This window comes from Poecilia latipinna, unplaced genomic scaffold (genome assembly GCF_001443285.1).
Source record: "Poecilia latipinna isolate Pla-1442-1.1 unplaced genomic scaffold, P_latipinna-1.0 Scaffold951, whole genome shotgun sequence".
NCBI classification, from domain to species: Eukaryota; Metazoa; Chordata; class Actinopteri; order Cyprinodontiformes; family Poeciliidae; genus Poecilia; species Poecilia latipinna.
In genome coordinates, this window is record NW_015113567.1 from 63,870 (window position 1) to 87,435 (window position 23,566).

General features: G+C 39.6%; 2 protein-coding genes and 2 long non-coding RNA genes across 4 annotated transcripts in view; 2 read left to right on the forward strand and 2 right to left on the reverse strand.

The window, feature by feature from the left end:
* The window catches only part of LOC106957947 (matrix-remodeling-associated protein 5), a 28,433-nt gene extending 15,210 nt beyond the window's left edge, over nucleotides 1–13,223 (forward strand). Inside the window, exons 7-17 of the mRNA XM_015049540.1 lie at nucleotides 1,164–4,211; nucleotides 4,341–4,585; nucleotides 5,348–5,609; nucleotides 5,713–5,904; nucleotides 6,007–6,525; nucleotides 6,616–6,787; nucleotides 7,821–8,090; nucleotides 8,171–8,297; nucleotides 9,415–9,495; nucleotides 9,723–10,869; nucleotides 11,452–13,223. Coding sequence (XP_014905026.1) covers nucleotides 1,164–4,211; nucleotides 4,341–4,585; nucleotides 5,348–5,609; nucleotides 5,713–5,904; nucleotides 6,007–6,525; nucleotides 6,616–6,787; nucleotides 7,821–8,090; nucleotides 8,171–8,297; nucleotides 9,415–9,495; nucleotides 9,723–10,869; nucleotides 11,452–12,005 — 6,617 coding nt within the window. The 3' untranslated portion in view covers nucleotides 12,006–13,223. The remainder of the gene's footprint in view (nucleotides 1–1,163; nucleotides 4,212–4,340; nucleotides 4,586–5,347; nucleotides 5,610–5,712; nucleotides 5,905–6,006; nucleotides 6,526–6,615; nucleotides 6,788–7,820; nucleotides 8,091–8,170; nucleotides 8,298–9,414; nucleotides 9,496–9,722; nucleotides 10,870–11,451) is intronic.
* LOC106957951 (uncharacterized) lies at nucleotides 1–19,350 on the reverse strand. Its single transcript, XR_001427065.1, has 3 exons — nucleotides 19,341–19,350; nucleotides 6,173–6,177; nucleotides 1–121 (listed from the first exon to the last, which is right to left on the reverse strand). It is a non-coding gene; the product is annotated as an uncharacterized LOC106957951 (long non-coding RNA).
* rab33a (RAB33A, member RAS oncogene family) overlaps nucleotides 14,198–23,566 on the forward strand; it is a 13,405-nt gene continuing 4,036 nt past the window's right edge. The window contains exons 1-4 of the mRNA XM_015049542.1: nucleotides 14,198–14,604; nucleotides 18,229–18,783; nucleotides 22,669–22,809; nucleotides 23,480–23,560. Coding sequence (XP_014905028.1) covers nucleotides 18,385–18,783; nucleotides 22,669–22,809; nucleotides 23,480–23,560 — 621 coding nt within the window. The 5' untranslated portion in view covers nucleotides 14,198–14,604; nucleotides 18,229–18,384. The remainder of the gene's footprint in view (nucleotides 14,605–18,228; nucleotides 18,784–22,668; nucleotides 22,810–23,479; nucleotides 23,561–23,566) is intronic.
* Nucleotides 20,364–23,566, reverse strand: part of LOC106957950 (uncharacterized) — a 9,175-nt gene continuing 5,972 nt past the window's right edge. The window contains exon 2 of the long non-coding RNA XR_001427064.1: nucleotides 20,364–21,994. This is a non-coding gene — a long non-coding RNA (uncharacterized LOC106957950). The remainder of the gene's footprint in view (nucleotides 21,995–23,566) is intronic.

Consider the following 23,566-nt stretch of genomic DNA (forward strand, 5'->3'; position numbering starts at 1 on the left):
TGGTACTGGCTTTGGAGTGGATGTGCAGATTAATTCTCTGATCTTTTGAATTTTCTCTGAAAAGAAACTGGAAGACTTGTTGCAGGCGGTAATAGATTGAAGTTCAGGTGGCAATTTCGTACTTCAAAAACCCAAGCTAAAATTCACAAGTTATTACTTAATTGACTAGTTGGGTCTTGGGTTGATTAGAGTCCTGCTTTTCATTTGTTTTGGGTTATGCTTAATGTTATGTCATACTTTAATTTAGTTGTTTGTTTGTTTTTTTGTTTAAAACGTATGCTCTCTTGTAGAGCAAGAAGATTATTACTGCATGTCTTACCCCTCTCTTTCTGCCCTTCTTCCTGTCACGTTATTAATGAATAAAAACCACTGGTGCCACAAAAAACCTTGAACAAAAAAAGCTGTCCCATAACAGAACCAGGAGAAACCCCACATCCAAAGATGTGGGGTTCCATAATGATTATCTTCATTCATTATTGATGTTCACATATAAGTCACAAATAAATGCTCCTTGACTCTTCTAAAAAAATAAAAATTCAAATAAATCCTTAGGAATAAATGTAAGTGAATTTTTTTAAGTCCCACCTTACTGTTTTAAGTTGAACATGGTATTAAGTGACTCAGAGACCTAATTCTCTTTGCCTCTCTTCAAAATGGGGAAGATAACAAAAGATAGCTAGATAACCAGATAGCAAGATACCCATGGTTTCAATAAAGAAACCATGAAAATGAAAACAGATAAAATCCTTACAGAGTGCTTCATGGAAGTTTTTTTCAAGGATCAGACCAGATCTTTTGTTATGAATATTTACAAAAATCATAACAAAGTACTACTGAGACTGAGATCATTGTTTTTGCATGGAACCAGAACCCAAAAGAAAATATTGCTTTGGTCCGGTTCATCAGACTAGTGGCTGTTTATTCCAAGCTAATTTGCTTTCTCTCCCCCTTCCATTGCCTCTTGGGTAAAATAATTACAGCTTTGTCATTCGTTTGTTACATTTTTAAACATATTTAATCAGGCCCATATGCTTTCTGTTTGGATAAGCAGCAACAGTTGACAATATATTTTCATGCTTATATCAGAAAATGTTTTTTCTCTTCTTGTCTGTTTTCACTGTTTTGCGACTTCCAACCTTTTCTTTTTCTTCACTCTTTTCCAGGAGTAGTGAAATGCAAGAAGGAGCGCGGCTCTGCTGAGACGTGCCCTCAGTGCTCTTATCCTCAACTCCTGAACCAGACGCAGCTCCTGGAGCTGTCTGTAGGCAAGCTCGTCTGTGAACGTCCAGTTCTTCGATCCCCCCTCAAACAATGGGACAATCCTCTTTGGACGGAGTCTGAAGCTGAGCCTGACCTCCCATACACTCGGGACTTAGAAAAACCTTTGGGCGAACTGACCATCGTTCTCTCAGACAGCCATGGAAACCGGGCTTTTGTGTCATGTGACGTGCGCCATCCGGGCGATAGCTCACCAATTGCATGGGCTTCAAATCATCAGTCACCCATGGAGATATCTGTGAACGTGTCACTGGTGACCATCCTGGAGTGCGAGATCGATCGAGAAACACTGCAAAATCTTTGGCAACTGGTCGCTTACTACTATGAAACCCCAGCAATTTTAGAGAGAGGTCAACAGAGGGTTAATACTAGCAAAGTCACGTATCAGTATTCCCAGGCTGTCAATGAGAACTCACCCTATTTCACAGAATTAAAAGGATATTTAGAAGCGGAACCAGCATGGCTGCTTCAGCCTAGAGTCACAGTAAAGCTAAACAGGCAACAGACAACAACAAGGAAACTTGTCATGGATTTCACCACTTTAATCACAAAAACCATCAACAGCCATGAGAGGCAAGAGGATGACAATGATGTTACTTCCTCCTGGGCATTAATCCGTAGAGGAACAACTGGAAGGGTTCAAACTGCTCTGGAGGGTACACAAGTCCATTTAGAGTGCAGTGCTGTTACCTCTGACCCAGAAGTAAAAGTAGAATGGATGCTTCCTGATTTATCCACAGTAGAGGAAGCTACAGATAAGGTAGAAATATCTGAAAGAGGCCAGCTTATAATTTCCAATGCCTCTGTCTCTGACTCAGGTCTCTACCACTGCATCGTCCGAAGCAAAACCGCTATGGACTTGATGCCACTTAGGCTTACAGTCAAAGAGCGGTCACTTAGTCCAACAGCTTTAAATGGGCAGAACATTATGCTTAAGACGGGGAACTCTCTGTCTCTTCCTTGTGAGGTGACCTCAGCTCAGCCAAGTCAAACCTTGTGGTACCTGCCCAAAAACCAAGTTCTCCTGCCAACGCAAAAGACAAGAAGAGCAGAAGTGTTGGAGAACGGCACTTTGGTGGTTAGGAAGATGACACAGGAGGATGCAGGGGAATATAGCTGCTTAGCCTCTAATCTGTACGGAGTTGACATGCTTTCTCACATGGTGGAAGTAACGGGAGAAAAGGATGTAGAAAAGATCAAAGTACAGACTGACAAAGAACCACTTATTTTGCCAGTAGAAACAGATGAAGGGGAGGGCTCAGGGGGTGGCTTTCAAGAGACTATACGGCCTTTTGCTACTCAGCTTCCAAAGAAGGTAGGACGACCAAACAATGGCTTGTTTAAGAGAACACGTATGAAAAATTTAAATAGAAAGCCCAATAAATCTGTTAAGGAATTGGATCCAAATCGCTGGGCGGAGATACTGGCCAAAGCTAAAGCTAAACCGAGTGTTCCTCTGCCTACTGAGCAGTCACTAGAAGAGCCCAGTACAGTAACAATCCAAGCTAGCACTGTCAAAACCTCAACTTCTAGTGTGAGCACAACTGCAGAGAATTTATTGTACTTTACAACCCCTTATTATACAACGAAAAAAAAGTTTCCCTTTCAAGGAAAGGTCAAGCCTGAATCCCATTCAAGAAATGGAAAAATGGAGGATGTCTACAAAGTACCCAAAATACAGCAAAATCAGCTGCTGGTTGTAGGCCCTGTTATCCTTGGAAGTACAATACCATCCTTACAGCATGTTCATCACACCCCAAAAACAGTACAAAGTTTCACAACTCCACCTAATCTCCTTGTCAAACAACCAGAAATCAAACAAATTGACGAGGGAAGAAGAAACTTTGTTCCTGATTGGTCTAACAGGAGAAGACCCTTTCAAAGACGTAGAAAGCCCCCAATGAGAAAACTCAAACCACACAAAAACCCCTTCTACCAAACATCTAACAACCCCCAAGGAACTGTTCCTCAAAAAACAATTACCACACCAACAACAACTACACCCACCACTACTACAACTACAACCACTACTACTACAACAACAACTACCCCTGCTCCAACTACACTGGAGTACAGTGAACCCCTCCCTGCTGAGTATGAGGTAGAAGACAACAGTGAGAAATACTATGAAGATTATGACTACAAGAGTGGTGAAAGTTTGGAAGCTACAGATGATGTAATCAGTGAAATCTCTCCTGCCACCCATCTCCATGATAGCATTACCCCCTCTCCACCGGACAGAGAAAAAAATCCTCATCTGAATCAACAAGAATTACCTAATAAAAAGACCATTCCTACTCCAAAGTTGGAGACTCAAATTTTAACGAGAACTGAAGATGTAGTAGACCTTGAGAAAAGCCCAGTGGAGAGAGAATGGCTCAAAGGACAAACAGAAGGAACTGACAGCAACAATGAAAGTAATGATAAAATCCTTGCAAGAGTAAATGAGAGTGAGAATATGAACGCATCCGAGGAGCAAGAAAAATTTACAAAGGGAGGTGAGAGACACAAGGAAAAATCAAAACCGGAGATCGTTGCTCAGAGCTACAATTCACAAGATGAATTTCCGTTAACATCCCGTAACAGACAAAGAGTTACCACAAGACCTTCACCTGATCAAAACCTGCCTGCACAACCAAAGACAGCAAAACCAACTAAAAAGATTGAAAACCACCACCCACAAGTCATGGAACCACTTCATCCTTGGCTGCATCAGAACAGCCATGAAAGAGGACAAACCAGTAGTTCCAGGACTACACACACAGATCATGACAGGAATGCAGTAAGACATGGTCAAGTAAATCCCAGCAGGCATTCTCGGCCCCCTAAAGTTCCTCCAACCTCCCGCTGGTCCACACACCATCATCATCACCAATACTACCCCATGTACCCTTCCTGGTCTGGTCAAAGGCCATTCCCTCACCCAAGGCAAGGTAAATACAGCTAAGATATACAGAAACTTGTGTATATTTTGTTTACTCCAACAACCTTTGTTGTAGATTTATGAGTTCTAGAGTTATGAGAGCAGTCACTCAAAGTTACAACACATGGTCTGTTTATAGGGCTGACACCCACTCATCGATCCTGGCCTTTCCTTCACCCGTGGAGCCATGGCTCGTTTGTCACCAACCGACCAGAAATAACAGCTGAGACTGTAAAACCCACACCCACTGTCTCAGGAATAGACCTTTCCACATTTCTACTACCCAATTTTTATCATCATAATCATCAAAATCACCATGTTGACAGCAAGACCCAAACAAGAGATCATCTGTTTCTTTCGAGGCTCAGAAACCGATACAGACAGGTAAAAGGAGGGCTGTGTTTTTGAAATATTTGATGAAGCAGGATTTCTATTTGCCCTGTTATTCAGGAATTAGAATTTGTATTTTATTTATGTTATAAAACAAACTTCTTTTAAGCTCCTGGTAATGCTATACATACTTTTTGGATGATCTACAATCATCCGCCCCTGCATATACCTTTAACTCTGTGGCTATACAATTAGCCACATTTGAGATTTTGAATTAGATTGGGGACAGTGAAATTTTAGGGTTCTTATTGTACACCTGGTAATGTCTGTACGCAAATTTATCAACTATTTTCTTGTTTTATTCATTTAAAACATGAAAAATATAACTTTCATTTTCTTGGACGGTCATCACAAGTCAATATCGTCTTTACTAAATAACAGACTTTCCTACAATTTGTTATAAATTAAGAGATTTATTGCATGCTATTACTTTTGCAAATTTTGACCTGTGAATTTGAAGTTTGTAAAATATTTCAATATACTGACCGCACTGATAAAGGCCCTAAGAAGTGTCCAAAGTGGTTTTTGGGGTATTTGCAGCCCTTTGAATAGTTTTCAGTGGTCGTTAGTACAAACTCGTTTCACCAGCAAAAACACTTTGGGAAATTTTTAAGGTCAGAATATAATATACTGCCTAAAATATTTTAAAATGGCAACTTTTAGGTACAACTTGCAAAACACAGACACATAGATAAATAAAAATCAGTATGCGTAAGAGTAGTTCAGAATGCCCAGCTTTGGTTTTGATTTTTTCAGGCCCAGCTTGATCGGATTGCTCAGCTCGGAAGGATAGCCACACCAAAACCCCGGGTTGGCTACAAACCTCCTCCTCCAGTCACACCTAAAAAAGACTCTCCGTCCCTGCATAGACCTTTAACTCTGAAACAACCAGCAGCCACTGCTTCATACTTTTACTCCCATGAGCACTTAAAGCCTGCTAAACCATCATATTCATCATTCCTTGAACTCCCCCCAACCCCTCCTGGAAACCCACCAATGTCTCCTGCTCTGCATGTAGGTAGGTGGCCTGTTCAGTGAAGTAAGTCTTAAAAAGAGCCAACATATATTTCTAGATCTATTTTGCACCCTTTATAGTTTTGCTATGTCAAACGTCTTTTAAGGACAAATCAACCCCCCGAATCCAACAGCTGCTGCTCCTTTCCCGTGGTTGTTTGGAGTTAATGGGATAAAACCTCGTATAACGACACTTAGTACAGCAAGTGTGTCAGTGCTGGCCGAGGATGATGTGCTCCTGCCCTGCAAAGCATCTGGGAACCCTGAACCTAACATCGCTTGGACCAAAGTCTCTACAGGTGAAATATTGAAAGAAAAATAATGGAAGAAAGAGACAAAAAGCAAAGTCAAGTTGAAAATGATTAATTTTTATCTTGTTTTGTTGTCTGTTCTGCCACTAGGTGCCACTATCCCAGCCAACACCAAACACGGGTCACGTTTTGAAGTCTTCAAGAATGGAACTTTCTTCATTAAAAATGTGCAACTTCAGGATCGAGGACAGTACCTCTGCACAGCGCACAACAGGTTTGGATCGGATCGTATGGTGATCACCCTAGCAGTCCAGACGGAGGCTCCCAGGATCCAGCCGCCCAAGACCCCAGAACTATCAATCTACTTAGGGAAAACTGTGGCATTCGACTGCCTCGCTTCTGGGAAACCACCTGCCCAGATTTCCTGGATTCTCCCAGACAGGACGTTTGTGCGAGACCCCGGAACCATTCACACTGTCCTTTCTCCAATGTCGCTGCTTCAGAACGGGACACTCAGAATTCACTCAGCCAATTTCTCCAGCAAAGGAGACTACAAATGTATAGCAAGCAATGCAGCTGGTGCTGACACAGTCACTTATCAACTCCACGTGGCAGCTTTGCCTCCGAGCATAAGTGAAGAAGTACAGGACACAGTGATCATTCAACCAGGTGAGAGATGACAAACAAATCTACTGCAATCTATTCAAATCCTGTTGAGAACTAGTCTTGTTTGTGGCTTACAGTAGTTCATTTACCCAGACAGGAGCATGTATGCCCACTGCTCTGCGAAGGGCGAGCCAGTGCCTGCTCTGAAATGGATACTTCCATCAGGCGTCCATGTTAAAGCATCACAGTTTCTGGGACGCAGAGTATTCGTCTTCCCAAACGGGACACTGTTCATAAAGAATGTTATGCCATCTGATGGTGGGAGGTATGAACTGTAAACTGGCTTAATTTAATGAATAAAATGTATATCTAATTGAATTTAAACATATCACTAACAGTACTTTGGATTTTTTTAAGCAACTTTGTTCTGCCTGTTGGTGCGATGATGTGAATATCAAAGTAGACACAAAAAACATTATGACCTTAGCTAATGACGCTTCCAGAATAGTGGTAGCTTAGTTTTTCCTATTTGTTAATATTTTTTCTCAGACATTAAACTTTTAACCTAATTGTCCTGATTAATAATCAAGGACAGTTCATCGTTCACTAATCAACCATTCAAACCAACCTCAGTCTGCAACAAAGTGTTTTTACAAGTTCACGAGTAAAGCTAAGAGCTATGTAGCGGTTAGCTAGTGACAACAACATCGTATCTTGGACTGCCTTCCTAAACATTTTAGCAACTCAGATCTGTAAGTACCTCCCTTGGATGCTCAGAAACAATTAATCAGTGGATAAACTACATGTCCTCCCTTTATGTCATAGTATCTAATGGTAAAGAAAGAAAAGGATCCCAAAAAGGAGGGTTAATTGTAATCAATGACATTATCAATTTTCAGCAGTATTGGAATTAGATGCTTACCTGAAATTGCACAGCCCTAATTGTCAGAAATACTTTGGTGATATGTGTCTCATAAATAACGTATATGAAATGACAACATGAATGTTGTCCAATCAGAATTGAATAGAAACCTCTCTCCTCTCTTTACAGACAAAATATCCAACTGATATTACTGTTAATACCATTTTCATCTCAGAAACTTCCTCAAATGTGGCTAATGTAATCAACTCCATGACTGGAAGGCAGAACATTTCAGAGTTAACTAGTATTAGAACTTGACGAGGTTAACTTAGAATTAGGTCAGCACTAGAAATAAAGGACAGTTGCATTCAAGTACACTGGAACCTCTCTGATAAAGGTTCCAACCTGTACACTTTTTCATATTTCATAACCAAATGCAAAGTGAGCTCAAGGTCAGAAGGAGTTTGACAAACCAAATTCCCATCTACCTTTTCAGGTACGAGTGTTTGGCCAGCAACGCAGTGGGTGTTGCCAAGCGAACAGTCCTGCTGGAGGTGAGAGAAGATTCCTCCTCTTTATTTGGCCAACGTCCTCCTCCTCCTCTTCCCATCCCGCCAACCCAGAGTCATGGTTCTCCATCCCGTCAACATGTTGTGTCAGCTTTGTATGGTTCTGCTGTCTACCTCCATTGTCCAGAGTCCACTGGATCCTCAAGAGGGACTTTGTGGCAGCTGCCCTCTAAGATCATCCTGGAGCATCAATACAGGCAACTGAAATATCCTTTGACTTTGTGAACAACAGCTACATTGAACTGCAATATTGTAATCTATCTTTTTCTGCCTTTAGCCCAGAGAGACCAATTAAAGTTTTTCGTAATGGGACCCTCAGGATCCTTCAGCTAACAGAGCTGGATGGTGGAAATTATCAGTGCATCTTTCAGAGGCCTAATGGGGAAGACATGGAGCTTTTCCAGGTAAGACCAGAAACATAATAGCTAGAAGTTCAGTTTGCAGCATAATCTTTCCAGTTGGTCTCTTTTTCTCTCATTTGTCTGTTTTTTTTTTTCATTATCAATCTTAATCTTAATTTAGAAGATCAATTTAATCTGTACATCTCCTCAAAGACTTAAAAGTAATGTCTTTCTTGGCCTCTGACAGTTTTATTATATCAACCCTTACAAAGCATGTTTTCAAACAAGCTGCAATTCTCCAAAATTTATTCCAAAATTAGCTTACTGGTGTATTTTGGAATTACACCAGACATACATCTTTCTAGTTCCAGGTAGGAAGAAACGATCCAAAGATGGGTACATTGCGGCGGACAACATGGACAACACTAAAGTTGTATGTGGCATTTAGATAATGCTCAGCTGGTACTAAGAGGCCAAGAGTGTGCCAAGAAAATATTTTCTACAGTTTACCAGTGGCAGTCTAACCCGTTGATTCTTGCACCTTGTTTGGTTTTCTGCTGACTTCTTTAAGATTTATTGTGTCCTTCATGATTTGGTTTAAATGAACCATTATGCCAATTTTTTCTAACCTTGGACATCAACAAAGCAGTTTCACATATACTACTGCCACTCACTTAATGTTTTTCCAAACCATTCAATGCAAAATAAGAGCAATGGTTGTGAACAACAATCACAGTAGATCAATAATTTCTGAAATACTTAGACGACAAGGTCTGACTGACACCAACAACCAACAACAGCCATGTTCAAAATCACTTAAATCCCCTTTTCTCCTCCAGTCTGATGTGGGGTTAGAACCTAGAAAGTCATGTCTGCACTGCGTCACTGCCATGGTGAATGCTACAAATGCTAACAAGCTAGTGTATTACTCACTTTATATAGCCAAAAGACCATTTTAGTAGTCTTCCAGTACTAACCACTTTACATGTCCATGTTTAACAACAACATAAAACACTGTTGTACAGATTGTGACCCAAATATTTTCAAGATATCAAAGTTCTTGCCAGGAATTGTGAAAACAATGTTTCTTGGCAACTGTCAATGCCTACTGAATCCTGTACATGTGATCAGAAAATGCCAATTTTTGTCTGAAACATTAAATATGTATTTACCTCAACAGGTAGAAGTGCTGATGACTCCCCCTCGAATTGAACATGTAAGGACCGCACAGACCAGAGTGACTTTTGGAGAGAATTTCCAGGTAATTGCTAAAAATTAAGCAGAATATTAATAACTAATATTATTCTCATTCTAATGTCACAGGTATCGGTTTAAATTTTACTTCTATAATTTCCATTGTAAACCGAACAACAGAAAATTCTGGGTTTCTGTTTTGTTTTGTTTTTTCATCAAGACTGTGGTTCTACTATAAAACAACATAAACCATCAGAATCATTCTTCCTTCTTCTTCACTGTTTTTGTTCCAAGGTGGATTGTGTTGCGACTGGCCTACCCAACCCAGAGGTCTCCTGGAGTCTTCCAGATGGAACATTGGTTAACAATGGCCTTCAGTCTGACGACAGCAGCCTTCGCAATCGACGTTACGTGATGTACGGGAATGGAACTTTACTTCTTCAGCAGATGGGCAGAAAAGACGAAGGGGACTACACTTGCCACGCAACGAACAAACTAGGCAAAGATGAAAGAAAACTCAGTGTCAAACTGGGATCAAATGCTCCACAAATTGGATTAAAATCACAATCACTTGTGAAAGTGAAACTGGGAGAGTCAGTCAAACTGAGCTGTCAGGCAACAGGCGAGCCTAAACCCAGAATCACATGGATCTCACCACATACGGATGTGATACCACCACTGTCAGACAAATACAGGGTTGTAGATGACGGAACGTTAATTTTGAAGAAAGTGACACTGGCCGATGAAGGGAAATATGCCTGTGTGGCACGAAATTCTGCAGGTGATGATATTAAAAACATGATAGTTGAAGCTGAACTCCAGGAACCCTACATCAACGGTGTGAGAGGGAAGACTACGGCAAAGCTTTTGGCTGTTTCCTACCAAACAGCACTTCTGGATTGCAGAGTGGAGGGAAAACCTGAACCCAAGGTCTGGTGGCTGACTCCATATGGCCACTCACTAACACCACCCTACCTTGGCGGTCGCTTCCAAGTCCACCAGAATGGAAGCCTAGAGCTGAGGGGTGTTAGGAAGACGGATGCAGGCAGGTACAAGTGTTTTGCTAAAAATCACCTGGGTGAAGCTTCCCTTTCAGTTGAGATGGAAGTGGCATCGCTAGCTGAGAAACCCAGCTTTGCCAGTCCTAACATTGAGATCTTACCAATTAAGCAAGATGGTGGTGAACTGATTCTGGAGTGCCCTGCTCGCGGCACGCCTATCCCAGAGATTTCTTGGGTGCTGCCCAACGGGACTATGTTATCACCCGGACGGAGACTTCAGCGTATTACTCACCATTTTGGAAATGGGACTCTGTGGATCAATCAGCCAACGCCAAGTGATAAAGGAATTTACCGGTGCCTAGCAAGAAACATAGCAGGACAAGCAGAGAAACGTTATTCCCTGGAGGCTGGGTGGAAACCTGTGATCAGAGGAACAACAGGTAAGCTATCGCTTCTCAAACCCATAACATGTAGTTATCATTTTAATTTAATAGGTAATCACTATTCTGGTCCTTATTTGTTATGATGTCCAGAAGAAAAAAAACTTTTTATCCCTAAAATAAAGGTAGTGCACTTAAATCGGATTTATTGCATCCAAAAGGTGTTTGGCTTATCTGAAATTTCAGTTGGTTAATCACATCAACTGAGCTGCTTACCTCAAACACGGGTCTTTAGCTCCAAGTTTGGCAACTTTTAGACAGATTTCTGTTCCAATAAATCTGAATAAAATTAAAAGCTCCTGAGGCGATAATTCAACCATTTGATTCGGGTTTGATGTAGCAGGGATGCCTCTAAAAGTTGCAGGAGAGTTGCTCTTGAGGACATGAGTTGAAGACCTCTCTTTCAGAGTATGCTTTGTATTCCCTCCAGAAATTAGATATAATTTGGAGTCACAACAGCAGTAGAAAATTAAGCTCAAAATTTGCTATACCAAGGCCAAGCCTATGGGCTATGGCTTAACCGAGTTTTGTTTGTTGTCTTTGTTAATTTCTAATCTAATTCTTATGATTTTATCCAATCAGGTGGAATGAAGATCACTTATGGACTCAGTCTGAACCTACCTTGCACTGTTGATAGCTGGCCACAGGCACTGATTACATGGACCCTACCCAATGGAGTAGTTTTGGACAAACCACAGAACATTGGTCGAATATCTTTCCTCACCAATGGAACCCTACACGTGAGGCAGATTGCCCCCTTTGATAAGGGAACATATATTTGTAGAGCCTCAAACTCTTTTGGATCCTCAACTCTATCTTACCCCGTTATCGTGATGGTTTTCCCTCCCCGGATCACGAGCACAATGGCCTCCATCACAAGAGTCATTCGAGGAACCCCAGTCATGCTACGGTGTGCAGCGACAGGCATTCCAAAGCCAGAAATTTCGTGGACGTTACCTGGGCGTACCACGCTGTTACCTCACAACCACTACACAGTGCAGAGAGGGGTTCATATGACAGACGGGGGTAGTCTGGTCATACAGAATCCGGTGCTGACAAACTCTGGAATTTACAAATGCAATGCTAAAAATGCCCTTGGAACAGATTTCAAATCAACATACCTTCAAGTCATTTGAGGGACCAGATGACTCTCATAGCAGACTATGACTGAGTGAAAATTCTTTGTTGGGGACTGACTAATCATGATCAAGATGTTCTGCTGGCAGATGTAAAACAGCTTGACCTGTGGCTTTAAAGCTTTAGATACCATGGATAAGATTTTTTTGTAACTACAGTACTTGTTTTGCATTTCAAGTTTTGTTCAACTCTGCAGATTCACACTGAAATATATTTTTATGAAGAATATTTTTCTATAGGAAGCTTTGGTTTCTTGACCATTCCAAAAGTTTCATGTGGCATTGTTGTTGATCTTCTGTGTTTGAATATTCTAGGGGTAGGCGCTTAATATGGCTGGGTGTAATTTGGTGCTTATATCTAGACATAGCTATCTCTGTTATGGCAGAAATATAATTTACAGTGTTTTCAACTGTGTCTATATCCATGTCTTAAAATCTTTAAGGAATTTAGCGTTTCATGAAACAGTACAGTTCATCACAAAATGTTATCCTGAATGAGTCACAATCAAATATAAACTGGACACACACCTCTTTGCACATTTTTTCTGTGGTTTGTAACAAAATTATTTGTGGAAAATTTGCTCATTTGCAGATTTTTGAGTTGGATTTATCAAAAATATCCTAAAGGAAATGCAGCTTCGGAGGCTGAATGCCTGAGACCAATGCTACTTGACATGTTATTGGCTGGCGTTTACAAAGCAGCAAATCCAGGTGCACCATTCATGTTTCCTGGTGCTGATTGGCTGTACCCCCACGAGCAGAAATAAGGCAGACCATGGACGTTAGCTTCTGCAGTTGGGCTCAGATTGTTTCCATTGTGTGTATTATTGCATATTAAGGTATATTTGAACTATTAAAATAGGCAGTTCTAAGCATTTTTAGAGAAAATCTAAAATATTTGTGGACTTCAGCTATTTTTGGGTGGCTGTGGTCTCTAACTCCCCACTACCAAGGCTTCATTATACTTGGATCCTTAGCAAACAACAGCATGGTGATAAGTGCCACATATTGGGAAATTTTGGGGTATTTTCCATATGAAGGTCAAAATGCTCTCAGATCTTGCTCTACGTTGAAACATGTACATTGCATAATGTTCTACAAGTGTAATTATCGTGTCTATTCTCTCACATTTCTGGCATTACAGGCACATTGTGACAACATGAAAATATGTTTGCATAATTTATGAGTTAACAGAATAAACAGGTGTTGATGTTTTTATCGATTACCTCAGTACTCACTTTCTGAAGTTAGCAAGGTTTTATGAAATATTCTAGAAAAACTCAAAAAGCAACACCTCATGCTCTGATGTAAGATTAGTTGAGAAAGTTACGTCCATTAATTGGTCAGAAAAAGGTCACAAGGCGGCTTCTAGGGGTGTTTTAACACTGATTAGTCTTGGCGGGTCTCTGTTCAGTTGGGTGAGGAAAGCCCAAAATTTCTCAACATCATTTAGTTTGGTTCACTTTAACAACTCACTTTTAAAAACCAGGGTTTCCCCCAGTGTATTATAAGCCTGGCAGGCCACCAGGCCCTACTTGCCCACCTACCAGGTTAAGTATCATTTATTTAATTTAAATAGGGCTTCTATACACCAGTAACAGTGATAGTAAAGACAGGTTAAACTAAGTTTATAGTTGGTACATTGAACTGGACCTCACACAAACTGTGATGCCTGCAGCTCTGAATTTTTGTGACTTTTAACATTTTTTTAACACAAAAACACGATGGGCCACTGGTTGACTGCCCTAGCCGTCGAGCTTAGCAGGTTTTGTGGGGGAAACCCTGAAAGCAGAACAACTGCCTTCAAGAAATTACAGCAGCTGTTCATCTGGGGCGCTACCACAGGAAGCTCTCCAGCATGTTGTCCAGAAAATGATGAGCCTAAACAAAGCAAACTGTCTGAGAAAAATAAACTCTGGTCTGTCTCAAGTAGAACAAACAGCCTGTGTATTTGCAATCTGGAAAATGGAAAATAAATTTTTCAAAATTAAAGATTCAATGTAAGTGTGACAAAAACAATAAAACAGACAGAAATCTATAAGGATACAAATGAACTTTCACATCGCTGTTGGCGTTGAACAACAGGGAAATCAGCGCAGAGAGATTTGAAAACAGAACACCGGGGAGCGCGTGTGATTTCTGCATCAAAATATCTACATATTATGCAAATCATTTCTGTCTTTCGCTGCTGGTTTGTGTTCTTCAGGACGTGAATATCCCACTGAGCATCTTTCCGAGACAAACGGGCCTTTTACCGAGGATGAAGGGGAGCTTTGTAAGACAGAAGCCTTGGGATTGTTTAACGCTGCCAGTGTGTGCTCGCTGTATCTGTATGAGAAAGAGATTATGTGGGTGTCTCTGAGAGGAAGAGATCGAGCGGCACGCCTGTGTTTGTGCTTGTGAAAGGAAGAAATAGGGACAAGTGTTTTGTCATTCCGTCCACATTTCAGTCTGCTGTCGGCAGACAGCTGTGCCGTGTCAACAGAGGTGGGCGGGCGGGCGTGTGTCTCGCAGGTGATGCTACTGCAGGGTTGAGTTCAAATGAAAGCTGAGCATCACAAACACTGTGCTGCTTCTTCGTGAGGTACAAATGAAAAAGGTAAGTGAAATTTTTTTTTTTCTCCTTTGTCTTTTGCTAAACGCAAGAACAGTCTGGCTGCGGTTTTCAGAAAAAAGAAAACGACTCTATGGTGAAGACAGTCTTTATGTCTCCATAAAATTGGTGACACATTTATCTAGTAAAATAACACACTACATTCCAGCAGTATTTAAAGATAGATTAGAATATTAGTGGGAAGCCCTTTTATTTTGGGAAATTTATCAGCAAGTGAAATTATATTATGTCTCAAAACAATTTCCAAGTTCAATTTATAACCACTTTGCATTTGTCTTTAACTTTGCAGCAAAAGCGTATAGCAAGCAAGCATGTAGTGGTGGAGAGCAAACACTTCCTCTAACCTGAAAGAAACTTCCCACAGAAGCTGGCTCAGTGTGAGCAGCCATCTACCATGACCCACCGGGGGTTTAAGCAAATACACTGAAAAAGAAGCACTAGCATAGGAGTACATTCTGTATTAAAAATAGCAAAAAGTTAATGCCAGAAGAAAGAGAACATTAAGTTGTTAGAAGCATTATCCCAGTTGACACCCCCTGATCAGGTATAAGAGAAAAAAAAAGTAAAAACAAATCTTGCTACACTTAAGATAAAAAAATGAAGAAAACAGAAATTTAAAAGTGGAAATATCAGCAAAATAATGCACATTTTAGAGAAGGAGGAGTTAAGGTCTACAGAGTCCTCAAAGGGACATGGGGAACATTTTTCTTTAGCATTCCCTCGCAATAAGCTTACTGTAATATTTGCTGGTCTATTTTGTGTACAGTCACAAATGTCAATTTAAAATTTCAAATGTATACATATTTAAAGAGCCTGAACTCTTTGGTGCAAAAAACCAATTGTAAATCAATTTATTCACTGCATGTTTATGTCTCTCTGTGTAAGTTTGAGATGAAACTGCACATGAAAACATCCCTTTGAACCATTCAGACCAACACAAAAGAGACACAATCAAAACTGTCAGATGACTTTATTATCCTGTGATAACTCAGAAATAGTCCAAATAGTTTGGATGTATTTTTTTATTTCTTTCCTTCTTATGGAAAGTTTCTGCTTATATCCCAGGTTTGTGGTGCATTTCTATCCTAAAGAAAAAGACATACAACTTCAGACATTTCACAATAAGATATTAACATACATGGAAAAATCTCACAAAAGCCTTATAGCAGAAAGTACGATGGCCACCTTAAGAAAGGCTTGCATTATTCAATGATGCCACACAAACTGATTAGTGCAATATTGCGAGAAAACGCAGGAGTTTTGCGAGGTAACGCAAAAGAAAAAAAAATCCTCCATGTCCCATAAAGTTCTCATGTGGTCCAGATGCAAAATAATAATAATAATAATAATAATAATAATAATAATAATAATAATAATAAAAATCAACCTTTATTGAAGTGTCACAAATCAGTTAAAGGTTTCACAAATCACAAACTTGGTTTTAAATATTCTGCTATTAGTCGAAATTAATCTAGTCTGGGTTTAAAGAGTCCACGTGCTGTAGATTTTTTAACTAGTGTAGGTGAAAGATGCTGAAGGTGGTGAAAAATTATGTGTGATTATGCGTCTCCCTTTAGTCAACTTCAGTTTCACCAGACTAAGGTTTTTTGTTTGTAATACGAGAAAAAAAAAGTTGTTTGAGAAGAGCAAGCAACTTGGCATCAGTTTTACAATAAGGACATTTTTAACCTTTTAACACATCAAAATGAAATTATTTTCTGCCCAGGACTTTGAAATGATTGTTTAAACTATTCAACATTTCAAAGAAAGAACCACGGACTTGCTGGGCTAGTCATGTCAGATCTTGATAACTTTATCTAAGCGTTTTTCTCATTCAAATGACATTTTTAGTCAGTATTGCGTCTTTATTCTGCCAGTAGTATAATTCTTGTATTTCTTTTTGTATTAAAAAAAATAGCCTGACCTAATACTCCGTCATACTTTCTTTACTAACCTCCTCTGCCGTTTTTCTTTACACTGTCACAAACTTCTCCATCTCTCCTCTGTGGAGGTAGATATGTTTTAAAACCTTCGCGCTTGTCTCCTCCTCCGTCACTCACTGTCAGCTCTGTTTACACCAGCAAGTATCTGGCTTTTTTGAACAGGCAGTCTGTTGCTTAATTTGAACAGTGCTGCCGCCTAGTGACTGGAGGCTTGTTTATCAGTTAAGCGTTAACGGAGAAAAAGTCCACATTTTATTTAAATAAATAAATCTATTCTCGCTTCATAGAGAATAGAAGGGCTTTTTTTTAAAAAAAAAAAAAAAAAAAAAAAAAGTAAATTTTTACAGAATAAACCTTTCTTGTTAACCTGCTAATACCTTAGTTCACCTTTTGGACTTAGAAATAAGTAAAATTCTGTTATTAGATGTTCTGACTGAGACAATGAAGTCCACTTTATTTTGTTCTGATTCAGAATAAAACCCTGTAGCTCTCATAATTTAGTTATGCAATAGAGTTTACATTTCAATATGACTGCATATAGTATTAATTTAATATGGCATCTTCACATTATGTTAAAGATGACTGGAATCTAGGTTTGCCACAATCCTCAGCATTTTAACAACTGGGTTATTTTGTGGAATGTGACAATGTGAACTGGCTGATCAGATCATGTGGCAAGGCTGCGTGAGAAAATTCAGAGTCGCCATGACATTGTACCTAAAAGAAAAAAAACCCTTTTATTTAGAAGTTCTTTGATTCATGTTCATGTGATTCATAAACATGTGCTGGTTACTTTTCTGGGGGGAAAAAGTTGAAAATATTTATCATGCACATAATAAAGTGAGGATAGGAAATGTGCAGTCCTGTGTAATCAGAAAAATAAATCATTTTTTTCTTTGATAATTGAGAAATAATTATCTGTGACATATTGCATTTTTTGGTATTGATTCAATACCAAGTAAATACAGGGCCTGTATCGCCAATACTGATACCAATACTGATACTTTTAATTTAAGTTTGATATATCATCAAACTTCTGACATTCATGGGTATTTGTTGTTGTTCCTTTTATTTATCTTTGTTCAAACCTGTGACAAAATTTAGACAAAGTTTAAAGGTGTCTACAAAACACCTTTATGAAATACTTTGATAACATATTAACATGACAACCAGTACAAACCAGAAAAAAAGCAAAACACAGCAAGTGAAAAGAAAAACACATTAGTATGCATTTTTTTTCTAAGCAAACAGAGCACAGAAAATTATCATTTGAGAGAAAATCCAAACCGAAATCTGTTCTAAGGTAGAATTTCTAAACTACAATATAGAAACAAAACAAAATTGTCAAGAGGTAATCTGAAACTAAAAGTTTCGATCTTATCACGCTGGTACTAATGTGATACTGACACCAACTTGGAATCGATATTAGTGATATTTTTGGATAGATCCGCCCATCTCTACCAAATAGATTAGAAAAGATGAACCATGAAGTACAAACATCTACAACCAGTTCTTATCTTTTCAAAATGAAGTCCAGAATGGAAAAAAATAATAATAATTCAGATAAATTACTTTTAAAAACTTACAAATGCATTCATGCTGTTGTGATTCAGGCTTAAATCAGTCATTGTTTTGTTAAATTGATAATGATTCTTCTCCCTTTAAGGCTTCCGTCACTTGCTGAAAGACAGCATCGTGGTCATTGTTGCATCTCTGGTCTCCTCCTCCCTTTCTCCTCCCTTCACTCTCCTCTCAATCCGTCCAACCCCCCACTTCTCTCCATTCACGCACCCCGACTTGCGCATCGCCTCCTCCGGCAATAATGACCAAGGATTCCCCGGAGGAGGAGACCCGAGTTCCGGGCGGCGGCATCGGAGGAGAAGGGAGCGCGGGGAGAGGAGCATCCAGAAGAAACCGAGCGGACGACAATGTCACCATCCTGACATCCTCCATGGATTTCTACAGAGCCGGCCGGAGTCGAGCCAGCAGCAGCAGCGACGCCGCCCCGAGCCTCACCTCCTCCGTGGACCTGAGCACCTCCTCCCTGGATACGAGCATCCAGACGCGGATCTTTAAGATCATCGTCATCGGGGACTCCAACGTGGGGAAGACGTGCCTCACCTTCCGCTTCACGGGGGGCAGCTTCCCCGACAAGACCGAGGCCACGATCGGCGTGGACTTTAGGGAGAAGGCGGTGGAGATCGAAGGGGAGACCATCAAGGTAAAGGCAGCGGCGGAGCTGGATGTGGACGAGAGGAGCGGTGTTTCGCCCTCCGCCCCTCCCCCTCCCCGGGCTTCAGCTCAGAGGATGACTCGGGCCTGCTCTCTTATTAATTCCCCAGGCTGTGAAAGCACAGTTCTCTCCTCAGCTTTATTGATTATCTATGGGCAGGGGTGCTGATATGTACTTTCTGAGGTATGTATTATATCACCCTTCACACCTGTAACTACGGCTCACATTGCAAAACAACAGTGGCCTGTCATTTTACAAGTAACTTGAGTTAACCTGAATTTTTGCAAGCCTCCTCTGGATAGACTGAATTAACTTACCTACTGTTTATCAACCACTTTGAAAAGCTTTTGTCATCCCTGTAACATTTTTATCCTTGTCTGTCCTTTTTTTGTTTGTTTTCTGCCACCGATAGCTTTTTTTTTCTGCCTCTCTATTGTCATCAGTCGACAACATCAGACGGCCTATTAGGGTTATTGTGGGTAGGGGGAAAAGGAGAAATAAATAATAATCTTAGACTATTAAAAAATAAAAATAAAAACAAGGACATTTCTGAGCAGGAAAAGTAAAAAATTTGCAAGAGGCTAAAGTAAACAGAAATTCTGAGACTAATGTCAGAATGTTTTTTTTTTTTTTGAAAACATCTGACTTTCAAAAGTAATTTTTTTTTAACTCTGACATTTCCAAGTATTTTCTAGAATATTTCTGAGTTTATTCTCAAAGTTTCAAATTTAATTTTTATTTTATGTATTTATTTACTTAAGAAAATTTACTCCTCCTTTCTCTCTATCTACAATGGGCGTAAAAACGCCGTTGAAGGAACACGATTCAAAAAAGAAGAAAAAAAAAATCGCGCCTCAATACAGAATAATTTTTCTGTCCTTGATTTGGCGCCCCCTAGCGCAGCGCCTTTATGCGTCGTATGTAGTGCATACCCACTTTTTGCGCCACTGTACCATGTATTTTATATTTAAGAAATGGACGCAGAAATTCACGGTAACTTGAAAGATTTGTCGCCCTTTGTTGTTGAAAACAAAGCAAGACAATATAGGTGTTATACGGTTAATTTAGACTTATACTGAGACAAAAACAGGAAAGGAGATTTTAACAAATTGGTAATTGTAGCATCCTCACATTTTTCCACCTTTTGTATCGTTAAATCAATATCACAGAATGATCTTTTTTTCCCAAGTTTTCTGCTTTCCTTCTGTTGTCACGGTAACCAGGACCACATCTGTTCTGTGACTCGTACTCTGAAGTTCATCTTGGTGCAGCTAAATCTGCTAATTGCTGCATTAAACCTTGGCAACATACAGCAAATGAAGACTGACCTAGATCCTGTTTTTACTGCTGAGAACAGACAAAATATTTTTGCAGCTTTCTTCAATCGAGCCCAACATATTAAGCAATCTGGTGGCTTTTCATTTAATAAGGACAAAAAATATATATAAAGAAAAACATTTGACAACTCCATTCCTACAAACAAAAAATCAGATTATTTGTTTAATTAAAGTAATTCCTGCTTAGTTTATTGTTGAGTAGGTAAAAGAAAAGAAAATCACAACATTTTAGTGATTTTAGTTTTATTAATTATTTTTGTTTTGGCCCATGTAACAAAATGTTTGGACACCCCTGGCTTAGATCAAACCATACGTGTTAAAATGTTCCATGTCTAAACTTAACTGAGAATAAATGGCAGGACTTGAACACTGCAAAGTAATTGAGATGGCCAGAGTGTAACTGCACAAGTATTGAATCACTTTTTAGATTGTTCTTTGGGGGGAAAAAAGAAACAAAACAAAAACACATTTTTATCACAGCTATGCACTAATAAAAGTTGATCTGTCACCCAAGATCTCTAGAAATTACATTGAAGTTTGTGATTCTGAGTACCCAGCCTCATTCTAGTGGTTGATCTGTGTCTATAAGGAACAAAATGCCTGCAACCTTAGATTCTCCCTGCGCACTCACGCACACACACACACACACACACACACACACACACACACACACACACACACACACACACACAATGCTGAGTCAAAAACAGACACTAAATGCTGTCCACATTACCCCTGAGGCCCGCGTGTCTAAACCACTGAACCTCCTGTACAAACATCTTCCACTTTAAGGCTGTGTGTGTGTCAGGATCAATCCCATGTAATCAAACCGCCTCACGATAGATGGAATATTAATCTTTGCATGTATATTTGCGCCACTAGTTATTCAGTGTGAAGAATCATGTTTTTGTTTTACCAACTCATCCTCCCCCTCTCATTCTGCCACTGAGTCCCGGTGTCACCGCAGCAACCAAGCACTGACTCGGCAACAGACCAGTCAGATGTTATCAAATCCATGCTAAATACTGACTGTTAGTTGCATTACTGATCACGCAGATAATTCCATCGAGTTAGAGAGAACGGCGCTCTCCTAAAGCTGTGAGAACGTCTTGGTACAATGCCTGGAGTTGTAATGTTGATGCATTAGTGGTTCATAAGCTGCTTGTCCTTTGAAGGACAGAAAGAAAAGAAGCTGGACTTTTCCTAGTTCCATTTCGTTTTTCTTAGTTAAACCTAATTTCAGTTGTGCAAACACATGGAACAGATTCTTCTCTTGTTATCAGATGAAGCCAAAATGAATTACAGCCTTGCTGCTTCCTCGAGATCAAACGTTTTATGAAGGTGCTGCTGATAAGATTCACCTGATTACTGGTTGATCATCAGTTGTTGTGACTTCCTTTGTAAAAGCAACATTTTTTGGCTGTTTTCTGGTCTGCGGCATGCAATGGAGATGAGGAGATACTTGTACAGGCCTCAGGGAAGCGATTATTGCTTCCAATAGATCTATGAACATCTTGGTTCCATGTGCCGGGTTGTCCGGTCATCGTCCTCCATCTGTCTTCTCCCTTTGGAGTGGCTCGGCACTGAGGGCACTGAGAAGTCAGAGGAGATGTCTACTTAGATAACCTTTTGGAAAATAGATTCTGATTTCAAAACCTCTTGCTTACATTTCGGAGGAGAGTAGTGTTTGAAATGTTGCATCCGACTGAGTTGCAAGACTTGTAGAGCAATGTTCACACATGGGACCAAAGTGAAGATGTCTGGCCGAAATGCACATCTCATACCAACAGCGAAGCACGGTGGTGGAGAACTGAGTAGATCATCGACTCCTCCGTATGCTGAAGCCTTCTGCCATCACAAAGCTGAAACGTGACACAAACTGGGTCGTCAACAGAACAATGGTCTCAAACACAGACTGAAATGGTGTGACAGGACGTATGCAGAAACAGATGTCTGCAAAACTTAATGAAATGAAGCAACATGAGAAATAATAGAGGCTCAAAATTCCTCCACAGAGGCGTGAAGATATTGAAACAAGAAGGTACTGAATTACAAGTTCAGCTTAATATTTTGCTAGAAAACATTTCTAATTTAGCTTCCAATTGTTTAATAAGCAAAGTACGACAGAGCATTAGAGCCGTACTATGAAAAAAAAGCCAAGAATAAAGTCGAAAAAAAAAACATGAGAATAAATTTGTAAAAATATGAGAATAAATTTGTAAAAATATGCGAATAAAGTCATATTATTTCAATAATAAAATCACAATATTCAGACAATAAAGTCCTAATATTACCAGATAAAGTCATCATGTTATGACTTTATTCTCCTATTATTTCCAGTAATTATCCTCATAACATTATACCTTTCTTTTTGGTATTGTTTGGTGAATCGTTAAAAGGTTACAATAAAACCTGCAAGAGTGGATTTTGTAGTTCTTGTTTGGTTCTGATACAACCTCATCTATCAAACTATAGACTGAGAAAAGAAAGGTCACCATTAATGAAGAAAATATAATCTGTCTGTCTGTCTCTACAGGTGCAGGTGTGGGACACGGCAGGTCAGGAGCGCTTTCGCAAATCCATGGTGGAACACTATTACCGCAACGTCCACGCAGTGGTGTTTGTTTATGATGTAACCAAAATGGCTTCCTTCCGCAACCTACAGACATGGATAGAGGTCAGCAGAAGCTGAAAAAAACAACAATTTCCTATTAGTCTTTTGTATTAGGGTCTGCAAATGTTTTTTATTCAAGGTTTATTGTTATTGTAAAATGTAAAATATTATGGCCGATTTTTTTCTCACTATTTTAGCCTTCATTTCCCTAATAGTGACTGTGGAGTAAACTTGGATGTTAACCTATGACGGCATTCAGGGCCATTGTGTATATATATATATATATATATATATATATATATATATATATATATATATATATATATATATATATGTGTGTGTGTGTGTGTGTGTGTGTGTGTGTGTGTGTGTGTGTGTGTGTGTGTATATAAAACAAGAGGAGTAGATTTCTGCCTCAAAAAAACAATAAAACATTTTCTTGAAAAATTTCCAAGTTGAGATTAATCTCAAAATTTCTGTTTTTCTAGCAAATATTTGACTTTCCAAACTCAGAAATGTCCTTGTTTTTTTTCGATAAAATTTTTGAATTTTCTGACGGAATTGTACTCCTTTTCTTCAGTCTACAATAAATTTGATATGCCGTCATATAAGCAAAAAGAACATAATGAGTCAGTGTGAGTTTTTCAGTTTCACTGATTTGCTAACACGTGCGCACAAACCTAGCCGATACAGCTGAATCCAAATCTGATTCTTGTGTCTCAATTTGTTGCAGGAGTGCAATGGCCATCGGGTGTCGGCGTCAGTGCCTCGAGTTCTGGTGGGAAATAAATGTGACCTTGTGGATCAAATCCAGGTTGGT